The sequence below is a fragment of the Heliangelus exortis genome, chromosome 2, assembly GCF_036169615.1.
Source record: "Heliangelus exortis chromosome 2, bHelExo1.hap1, whole genome shotgun sequence".
NCBI lineage: Eukaryota > Metazoa > Chordata > Aves > Apodiformes > Trochilidae > Heliangelus > Heliangelus exortis.
Window position 1 is genome coordinate 92,508,569 of NC_092423.1, and position 11,909 is coordinate 92,520,477.

The window sequence follows — 11,909 nt, forward strand, 5'->3', positions numbered from 1 at the left end:
AACATGCTGCTGAAAAAATTTAGCTGTACTCATCTATGATACAGACACAGATGGATTTTGAATCAGATACAATGGACGTGAAATACATCACAAATTAAGCATATAGGTTTACAGAGATTACTATGAGCTTTAGGGATCTTAGATCTCTCCTTCAAGACCAATCCTGTAAGACCGTGTGCTCTCTTCCATGTGGTAGCTTTAGTAGTTACTAACAGAATAGGACGAACTTACCTTTGTTGAAATCTTATGGCAATAAAGAAGAAAACCTGCAAACCAATTTTGAGGAAAATTACAAATTGTTTTTAAACTGTGTGCAATATTTTTAAAAGGATTAATTTTGGAAATAGAATATTCAAACAAAAGTGGCAAAAGTCCAAAGAATAAAGATCATACTGTTACTGTGCTTCCTTTTGCTATGCAAGAGAAACATTAGAGCCCTCAAATTTTCATCTACTTCATATTTCAATCTTTGAAAGTGTTACATCAGTCTAGTCACCAGCTGAAGCTGCTGGTTTATTCTAAATGGACTTTCTTCAGAGCCTGGCACAGATGATGAGTGATTGTCCGATTCTGAAACTATCAGAACTGAGTGGATTTAGCAATGTCATAAACACCTCTCGAGGGAGTCACCTGGTGTTGAGAACTCACTTTACATGTCGTGTTTCAAAATGAGTTTTAATGGATTTACATTAGATCTCAGCCCACTTTAGAGCTATTATTTCTCCCTTTCAACCTTTTCACCCACTTCCACAATGTATTGCAGCATATTCTATAATCACATATTTGCAGGCCCATGGTAAAGTAAACAAAACTTCGAAGGGTTATTATTTAAAGAGTCTGTATTACAGCCCGAGGCCTGACTGTTATTCTTCCTCACCACCCCTTGGGCCCAAAGTACATAATCACCCAGTAATTTAACTGAAATGTCTAAATGGCTAGATCCCCTGAAGGATATAGGTAGTTAGCAGCAGGACAATAAAAAGGGACATTAAAAAACAAAAAACAAAAAAAAAAAACAAAACAAAACAAACCCAAGCCTCACAACACTTTCCTGCACTAGTTAGAAATGTTATGCAAATGTAACTGACCTGTCCCTGCTAGGCTGTTGTAGAAAACAGAACAATGCACGGATGTTCTTGGGGTTGTAACCATAGTAAAGATTAAATGTAGAACCGTGCTGCATTTGGAAGCAAAGATCCGGCATTTAAATTGCTTTCAGAAGAATTGAGAAGAAGAAGCAGAAATTCACACACCTACATAGAAATACACGTAACACAAGAGTATCACTAATACCATGTGAAAGCAAACCCCTCTAGGTCCTCATATTTAAAAGCCCCTCCAAAAAGAGTAATGGATAGCAGATCCCAGGCTTTCATACACTGTAACTGTCAAAGCACTCAGGAGATAGAGTAGTGAAGGCTCTGACAGCTCTCTTTAACATTCTAAATGACATCTGCATTCAACAGAACAGAAATAAAGATTAAGGGAAACACCTGATACGATAGCACCCGGCTTACCTCAAAATGCAATATTTAAAAAGTACAGAGAAACACAGGTCTGCCTTCCTGTACTGTAAGTAAAAACTGGCGTCAAAGCCTCAGAGGTCTTCACCACTACCAGAAAGGCAAGTGCTGCAGCATCCAACAGACTACCTGGGCAGAAGCCACAGTCTCTGACTATGTCCCTGTTGAAATCAGGTGTTCTTCCTGAGAAGAAAGGGAGGAGATGGTCTCTGAACACACACTGGAAATTACTATGGGCACAGTCATAAAGCATAGGAAAATTAACTTGGCTGAAACCTTTGCACTGAAACCTTCTTGTACTTCAGCGATGAGCAGAATGCCCGTTGCACATTGATGGCACCCCATTGATTCTGTACCTTTTGCAGCACCTACCTACTGCAAATGTCTTCTAAGAGATTATTAGCATTACGGCTTCAAATGAAACACGTCAGCAGAGAGATCACGAGAGATGATTTTGAATAGATTTTTGCTGCTTGATTATATAAATGATGCCTCTTATTGCTGCAACAACACCTCAAAGGCAATATAATGACGACATGACAATGTATGTAAATCAAGAACTGCATGTGGGTTTATTTTACACTTGAGAAAACAGTGGATTTAATTGTGTGAACCAAAATGTACTGTACAATATTAATGATAAAACATCAAAATGTATAATTCATAGTGCATTGCTTGCTTTATTTTTATTTATTTATTTATTTATTGTCAGATAGTTCCTTTAAGTACATGCATCTGGAAAGATGCAGGTGCCAGTAAAATTTCTCTATTTATATCAAGCTGCAGGAACTAAATTTTATTCAAAAAGTGTGGTTTTACATTATATACACAGAAATTGAATATAAAATGACAATATAAAAAGTTAAAAGAGAAAGCATACAGCCAGAAGGTACAAAGAAAGTTGAACAGTTTAAAATGGTACGATATGTAACATGTATTTTTTTAAGCTGATGCTGGCAATTTACAAGGAACAGAATCCAACATTTGCCCCATTTTTTTTTCATTTACCAATGCAGCACACTATAGAAAGGTCAGCTTGTACCAAAGCTTAACATTTGTAAATAACTATAAACTGCAGTATTTTACACGAGAAGGGAAAAAAAAAAAAAAAAAAAAAAAAAAGAAAAAAAGAAAAGAAAGAAAAAAGCATTTTTACACTTGTTTTAAATAACAGCTTGCATACCTTTTTTTTTTTTTTTTTTTTTTTTTCTTTTTTTTGCCAAAAAGAGGCAATTCTCAGCATTCAGAGGATTTGGGCATAGTGGCAACTTTGTTTGCTTTGTATTTTTTAACTACTATTTAACTTATAGAGTTGTGGCATCCTAACCCCTTGAGTATTACACAGCTCTCCTTCTTCCAAAGACTGCATGCACAATTTCTTCACAAACCAGTTCTGCATTTAAAAAAAAAAAAAAAAAAAAAAAAAAAAAAAAGCTCATTTGTAAAAAAAAAAAAAGTTCTGATTCCGACACAGCTTTTATTTGAATGAAATGCCTTTAAGCCTTTTGTTTTGTTTTGTTTTTCCTTATTTAGCTATTTAGTCACTGGGAAAGGCACAGAAATGCTATTACAGTTCAGAGAGGGTTAAAACTTGACACTACCAGGTTCTGTGACCTTTATTGTCATGGCAACTTTGTAATTTTAGGATGTCTCTTTATCATTGTTCTTTGTGTCTTTCTTTACGTCTAAATTAATGTCTCTCAATAGTGTCTCCCACTATATTCTACAAAAGATAGCTTAACATCAAGGACAGATGTTGAAAATAAAGGTCAGACTTTGACTCACAAAAAATAAAAACAGAAACAAAAAATAACCATGCACAGATCAGACAAAGAGCATATAAATATAACTACAAAATAAGCGTAAGAAAAACTAAGGTCCAGATAGGCAGTTCAGCAACAAAAGTAAGACTGATTTCAGAGGCTCAGGTCAGGCCTAGTGCAGTACTATGAAGAAGTTTAGTGCAATGTTCCTGTGGTCACTTGCATACCTGGCTGCTTACCTGGACGCTATTGTTTTTCTAACTCAGTTACATAGATCAGATGGTCCTCTGGGGACTTGCCATGTGTTTTACTAAGGTGCAGTTTGACTGCATGCTTGCTTGCAAAAGTTCGGTTACAGAGCTTACACTGGAATGTGGAGCCTAAGTCCTCCTCGGCAATTCCAAGTGAGCCCAAAGTCTTGTTTGCGAGGACTTTTGAAACATTCTGCTGTTCTTGAATCTGATTAAGTGGCAACTTTGACAGATCCTTCAAACTAAACCCTAGGTGTGTCTCTAAGTGACTTATGTATGTAGAAGCAGTCCTGAACTGAGAGGCACAATCATTGCAAAAGAAAACAGGATGTCCTGTGTCCAAGTTCTTTAAAAATTTAGTTCCACCTGTCCTCCTTAACTGATACTTCACATTGGCCAGCCAGTGGCTAATTGTGGTCATGGAAAGACCAGTAAACTTAGAGATGTGTACCCGCTCTTGTGGACCTAGGTCCGACATAATGTATTTGCCTTCTGGGGTCTCCCTCAAGCTGGAAGCAAACTGGGCTTGAAGGATCAGAAGATGCTGAGGGTTCCAGTTGGACTGTCTGCCCTTCCTCTTGTGTACTGGTGACAGTTCATCCAGAGCTTCCTCAAAACTGCTCCCGTCAGCATCAGACTTCTCTGACACGGTAGACGGAGTCGAAGACTTGGGTGTCAAACGCCCTGTGAGGTTCTTCACCATATCGGAAATATCCAGCAGGGCGCTCTCCCTTAGCGGGGATGAGGCAGAGTCAGCCACGCTGGAGACAAGAGGCTTGTTTTTGGACTTGGTCAAATCAATAGGTTGATCACTGTTCTCATAGTAATACCGATCAATAGCATCAGCCTGCTTGACCGGAGTGGTTGGGTAAATGGGTTTGTCCAACATGCTGTTACTAATTTTGTACAGCATGGCCAAAGGGTCCAGGGAGGGGCTTACCGGCTTAGAAATTTTGCCTAAGTGGGTATTCATAATGGACTGTAAAGCACTCAATGGGTTAATGAAGGACGGCTCGGGTGAATGATCTGTGATGATTCCTAAATTGTTACAGCCATTTGCAACCTTTGTTTTAAGTGGCTCTGTACCATTTGGCGTATGTGCTTCTGCTGGACTATCCTTTTTGACCTTCTGAACTTCTGTCTCACAGCTCTTCTTCTGCTGTTGTTTGTTATTAATTTCTTCTGCTTTTGGGAAGTCCTTGTTTTCTTTAGCAGCAGGTGACATCGGTTTGACTGGAGAACTCTTCTCTTTCTCCAAAGGCTTTTCTTCCTTCTTCACGCTGATTTTACCTGTAACTTTCTCCACCAGTTCTTCCATAGCTGATACATTGCTCTTGTGAGGTGGGGGTGTGAGACTGCCTGGGGAATGGATGAGGGCGTTGTGTTCTGATGACAGTGACTTTACACTGCTAGCGTAAGACGGCTGCATTTGAACGCTTTGCACCGTGGGCTGAAGGGGTTTGACTGTTCCTGGGAGCTGGTAAGCTGCATGAATACTGGGATATCCTCCCCAGGAAGGGGCTCCATTCTGAGCTTTGCTGATAGCTGTTGTCACTGTATTCTCCAGGGATTTCAATATGTCTATTCCTCCCTTGGGACTATCATCTAGGTCCTCCTCTCTGAGGTACTGATACAAAGTTGTTGGCTCAAATTTCTCTGTGGAGTCCTCATTCTCTTCTTTAATCTTTTTCTCTGTTTCACTGACCACCACCTTTTCCTTCTCCAAGTCTTTCTTTTCCTCCGAGTTTGTGGAGCCCGCTGGGGAATCCGGCTGCTTTTTAATGTTGGAGGCTGGTAGCCTTGTGTGGGTGGTAGGTGGAAGAGGTATAGACTGTATCTTCTCCTCCACCACAGGATCCAACACTAACTGCTTGCCCTTTTTGGAAGCAGAATTGGTCACCTTTAGGAAATGACCAGTAACCATCATGTGAGCAGTGAGCTGCTGCAAAGTGTCATGGGAACTGCCACATTCCATGCATTTCAGAATTTGGGCTTTGCGTGCCTCGAACTGCCAAGTGTAGCTAGCACCATTTTGATAGCCATAGCGGTTGTTTGGAGTCACGTAGGGGTTGGCAGTTTTCTGATCCTTTGCAGACTCACCCAGCGAAGCTTCTGCAGTGATCCCTGTTGGCTCAGGTGAACAAGGTGAAGCTAAGTCCTGAAGTGCTCGCTTTTTGGTAGAAGGGACCAATTTAGTGATGGCTGGTACTGGCTCCTTCAGAGGCACTTTCTGGTAATGCTTTGTTTTTATCATGTGGACACTAAGGTCTTGCAAAGATTCAAACGAATGCCCACAGTACATGCACTTCAGCACTTTCTGGGCATCCTCTTTGCCTTCCATTTCCATAAGCGATCGTTTTCTAGGCTTTGACCACCGTTTGGTCTTATCAGCTTCTTTATCTCTGTTGTCATCACGGTAATGTCCAGTTTCATTCATGTGCACTGTTAGCTCCACCAGTGTGTCATAGGCTGCACTGCAGTCTTTGCATCGGAACTTGCTAGCACCGGTGAAGACGGACCCATAAAGTTTATTGTTTTGCCGGTACAGCTGTACTGTGCTGAAAAGACTGGGCTCTGGGAGAAGTCCATACGATGAGGTCTGCTGCAAAGTTTTAGCTAATGCAGCTTGGTGCCAGTCGTAACCAGAGCCGCTGCTGTTACTATTACTGTTACTAGTATTACTGGTAGTTGTACTGGTACTAGTGTTGGTACTTGTAGTACTAGTACTCTGGGAATTGGCATTTGTGTCAGTACTGGTGGTGTTTTCATTCTGGCTGATTCCGTTGTTGCTGGTGGTTGGATTGGATTTCTTTAAGTCCAAAGCTAAACTGGACCAGCAAGTCTCTGAAAGCAAATTTGCATACACAGCTTTTATTTGTGCCAAGCTGTCCTGTGGATAGGAAACATTGTCTGTGCACTGAGGATCCTCTTTCTCTTCTTTAGAGGAAGTGCTTTTGAAATGGGCCAGCTGATCGCTGTTTTCACTAAACGGCGAACCATAGCCTGCATCCTGATTAGTTGCAGTGCTGACTGGGGAGTTCTGGTAGCTTTGAGCCTCTTTGATCTCTGCTTCTTCATTGCACAAATACTCATTCTCCTGGATGTCCAGAGACAGCCCATCATCTTCCACGCTGTCTTCATCTATTTCTGCTGCTTTCAATTCCTCCTCAGGAACATATGCTAAAAAACAGGAGAGGAGAGGGGGGCAGGGAACAAGACAAAGTTATTGAACACTCACATTTTACATCATCGCTGTCTTCTGTACTAAAAACCATAAAGACAAATTCTGAAGATCCATCCAGAAACCAAACTCACCATCACTCACACACTCCACATATAAATCCGCACACTCTGTTCTGGTTACGATTTGATGTCAGTGCTATCTAAAAATAAACTTTGACTTCAGTAGTAAAATATGTGCCAGGATCACAATAGATACCATAATATCAAAACCAAAATCAAACAAAGACCCTACCAACCCAATAGTTCTCAACTTTAAAAAATGACCTGGCACTGAGCTATGCTTACTTCACTACATATGCACAGCAGCTTGGACCTGACCTGCACTCCTCAGACCTAGGAACTCAGAACCCCTGGCTTGACCAACTCCATCTCATCTGGGCTGTCTTTTCTGGAAAACTGGATTTAGCTGCAGCTTCAAGAGCCATTTCAGTTGTCAGTCTGCTAGGTTAAGGGTTGCACTTGATCATCTTAAAGGTTTCCTCCAACCAAACAGTTCTATGATTCTGTGATGTGAGAGCAGAACAGCTTACATTTTCACAAGGTGAAAAGAGAAAACAAGACTACGATTGTTACCCAAACGGCTAGGATATACTTTGCCTCCCTTTGATGTAGACCCTGCATTTATCATTTTGAAAACAACAATCAGCAACTAAAAATAAATGTTAGAGATTAAATTTTTAAAGCAACCATCAAAAAACTTGAGACCTCTATGCCAGCTTGATTATTGGCTTATGGTAAATATCAAATTTTGCTATTGTATTGCCACCTGGTGAAACTATATAATCTTACCAAACTATGTGCTTATCTATATCATACTATTTTAAACCAGCAAATATGATATTCATGAGCAGATGGCCATTACATCAAAACACATTTACTCCAAGGGCCCAATTCACAGAAGTGGCTTACGGATACCTAAGTGATAAATGTACACTTTCATTGCAAAGCAGAAAACATACTTGTACACATCTCCCTCCAGTTTTGTAAAAGAAGCTTAAAAAAACACATTGATGGAATGCGGATCATTTGTAAGCATGACAAGGTAGAAAGCATGGACTGTGAGCAATTTGCAGTATTGGAATTAAAACTGACGCCTTGTCAGGTGAACTGTACAGCAAGTGATTCTGAAGTGAGGGCTATGTCCTTCCATGGTACATTACTGAAAGGAAGCTAGAAAAAGAGGCACTTCTTCTCCTATGTGATATGAAGAAAATACAGACTATCACCTTAACAAGGCTGAGGTCCTCTTCGATTGGGGGGGAGCATAAATACAAGTTGAGCTTTCTACACATAGCTAGTAGTATATATTGAGAAAATTCTTTTCTGAAAAAAAATTTATCACATCTCATTGTGTTATAAACAGTCTTTGAAGCAATTTTTTGTTTTCATTTTTTCTCAAAAAGTAACAGTATTATGGCCAGTGCTGCGTTCTATATTCATCATTGCAATACAATCTTAGTGTAGCCCCTAACTACTTCAGTCTGATCTTGTAGGATAAAGCAGAAAAGTTGCCCATTCAGTACTGAGGTAGTGGTGAACCTCAAGAAGCCCATTGCATCTTTCATCTGTGCTCTAAGTGTCAAATTTGTTCAGAAGATAATATCATCTTTTGGATTTTAAGGAAGTGTTAAGCAGGGCCCCATTCCTTACAAATGCCTCAATCTTGGGTGTTTTTTATATATTTAAAAGGACTGGTGAGTAGCAAGCACAATAGAAGTCACTACAGAAATCATGCTGGAGCCAATGGCCAGGAAGATACCAGAAGAGCATTATAAAACAAATAAAAAAATACCCTTAAAAATTTATTTAGTCAATAAAATTGTGAATACAATGCAGAAGTAGTAAAAGAACTAAGAAGTCAGTCAGCTTCCTAGAACTGAAGTAATGCTGCTATTGAAACACTCTGCAGGTATTTGAGCATGGAAGTACCACTGCAGTTCTGAACTGTAAGTATGTGAGTAGAATTGACTCCCACAGCTACAGTCTAAGATCTCTTTGTCACTAAACACCCCTGTTTTCAGTAATTTCTAACAGCAAAGGACAAGACACTTTTAAGTTTCAGAAAAGTGAAGAGCAGTTATGGAAGAATAGGGTTTCTGATTCTCAAATTACTTTTAAATAAAAATAAAAATACTCTGAGGCTTAAAATGCATAAAAGCAGACAGTTACTATCTGGTATTTTCATTAAAAAAAACCACCAAAACTTAACTAATCACCAGCAGTCACCACATAGAAGCTGAAAACTGCAGGGGCCTGCCTACATTCTGAGCTTTTAGTAACCTCAGTGGAGCTATGGAAATTTGCTCTACTTTTCACATCCCGGTATATTTAATAAATAGGTATAAGAAACTGTTGCATGATGATGACTGTTGCTATAGCTGATAGAGCATTTCATCAGAATCCAGGTGAATTATCTGCTAACATCTCTTAATTCTAAATTGCACTAATATATATTCTTATAATTGTTATCTATAACCATATAAATACCTGCTCGAGTAGAAATTCTAGTTGAATCACTGTCATATCTTTCATTTTCATTTATTTATTTATGATGATGTGTCTTCTCTGTTCCCATAATTTTGCACTTTACCATAAAATAAAAGGAGCTAAACCACACAAGAAACATTAAAACTACATGAAATGTCAGTGTTAAACTGTCAAAGCAAAGAAACTGAGTGTTAAAGTGAAATATCCATCTTTCACTTACTTTCCTAGTCTTAGGCTCTGCTGCGACTGCTGCACAATTGAGTTCACTCCCTAACCAATATATAATGCAATATAAAAGTTAAGAATGTACAACTGGCCAGAGTCTGATTTTCTATGCTCTCAGAATTTAAGTTGGATACTGAAAAAAACTGAATTTACATGATGCACACACAGACACAGGTCTGTACAGTTGTTATCTAAAATAACACAAAGAAATAAAGCTTCTTAAATAAAAAGTGAGCAGTTTATCTGACATGTTTAATTTCTCTCTCTGAAATAAAAATTATTTTATTTAACTCCTGTAGTTACCAGAGGATACACACAATACCTTTTCATTCAAGAATACTAGTGCTTATACAGATACTCAACATATGGTATGTTGCAAGGTCAGTGCAATTCTCTAACTGATAAGGTTTCTGTTAGAGATAATACAGAAGCATACGAAATGAAGAATGTTGATTTCTAATAACGCACATTTTGCTAAAATACTCACAGAAATTTTACAAATAAGTAACCTTCAGAATTTTAAATGTAGCAAAAATGTTCCTACTACCATTACTTTCCTATTACAAGTAGTACTCTACGTCAAATAAAAGCATAAGATGTTCAGATTCTCCCCCTATATTACAATAGGTGACTCAACAGACAGACTGTATCTTTCTGTGACAGAGAAACTCAGCAATCTTCTTCAAATATTCCTGAACAGACTCTGCTGGTTTACATGTGTTCTGAAACCATGCAGAAATACCAAGATCAGATATAAGCAGTGATCCTCCTCAACAAAAACTATATCCGAAGCAGAAGGAATTACAGAACATACTGTCAGTTTTTCTTTTCCTTCTCACTTGTGCATACACAGATTCAGGCAAAATGCACGATGGAAAAAGGGGGAAAAGCTTCAAATTCCAGGCAACTAAAAATTAGGGAGATCAGTTTGTATTTCTTTTCTTCTTATTAAGTCTTGCTAATATTTTTTGCCTATGAAGTGTGCCTTCTGGATGCCAGAGCTTCCCCATAGATATACTGTCATCTCTGAGCAGTGTTAAAAGCTGTGCATTCTAATCTAAGTGGACATGAGATGCTATATATTGTACATGTGAGTAGCACAGCACATTGTGTTTGCTTCAGTGAGAATATTTACACTATAAATACACATCCATTGTTTGAAAAAGCAGAAAGAGATCCGAAATGTAAGGATATGGTTAAAAATATGAATATTCTCATATAAAACCCTTCTGTAACCTCGGACTGGTGCTTTTGAAGGAATCTGCTTCTACAGAGGCATTCTTTTCCATTCAAAAAGGGATTCAGCATAGAATACATTATTTTGAAAAGGACAAAAAGTAACAATTGTATTTGTTTTTAACAAAATTAAATGCAGTAAACTTGTCAAGACCTGATTTTAAATCCTCCAAATAAATTTATTCAGAAGAAATACCAAAGAATTGAAAGCCACAATTCAGTAAAGTAATTGAATACTGAAGTAATTTTCACTGAAATACGTATTTCACAGTTTCAACAATTAGAGATGGGTTTAGTTCTAAAATTCTTCACTAAATAGGTGTCTACTCTGGGACTGAACAACAGTGGCACGATGTGAATGCTCTCCACTCTTCAACTGATGTATTTCCACAGCTTGTAGTATTTACCCAGCCAACAGGACACAGCAGCTGCACAAGTTTTCATAGCTCACACTGTCAGCTTGCACAAACTGCACTCTAAGCTGGGGGTGACTTCCACTGCACACAAGAACACATTTCACATCCTGGGCAAAAAGTACGGAAATAAAAGACAATCTACAACCACACATTTCCCTTATCACAGAAAAATGAGAGGGAGTGAGAAGAAAAAACATTTACAGATACCTTTCCAGGATACAGAGTCATGAGAGAATCCAAAATCTCACATTGTGAGAGGTTAACATGCCTGCTGGAAGATTTGAGAATTTTCTGTATCAGCCTATATAAAATGTTCATACAAAATTCTGGCACAGATGCTACAAATATGTGTGTGCATGTCTGTATTACCATGTCACTACAGTGGATAAATATGGCTCAGTTATGACAATTGCTGAGGAACAGCACAGACTATCAGACAACCGAATAACCTTACCACAGTGGTTTGTACCTTCGATTTCTAATTGCAGCGAAATAGGGGGCAAAATACTAGAACTTCCTACCCTCTAATTCTAATGCAATGGGTCTGAGAAGTAGATATGGTATGGTAAAAAGAACAACGTCAGTGCTTCTAGCAGGTTGAATGATAACCCTTAAAGGCATCCCATTAAAAAACCAACAAAAAGATTCTTCACCTCCTTCTCTTCTCCCCTCTATCCCCTTAAAATGAATGCTGCAAATTATTAGGCAACACTGGCAATAGGAGAATGAAGCAGCTTGCATGCGGGTATATTTTCACAGTGATTC

At 38.7% G+C, this 11,909-nt stretch overlaps 1 protein-coding gene across 1 annotated transcript in view; it reads right to left on the minus strand.

Moving 5' to 3' along the window:
* Positions 1-2,072: 2,072 nt before the first annotated feature.
* TSHZ1 (teashirt zinc finger homeobox 1) overlaps positions 2,073-11,909 on the minus strand; it is a 54,508-nt gene continuing 44,671 nt past the window's right edge. The window contains exon 2 of the mRNA XM_071737033.1: positions 2,073-6,717. Within this exon, the coding sequence (XP_071593134.1) occupies positions 3,533-6,717 (3,185 nt within the window). The 3' untranslated portion in view covers positions 2,073-3,532. The remainder of the gene's footprint in view (positions 6,718-11,909) is intronic.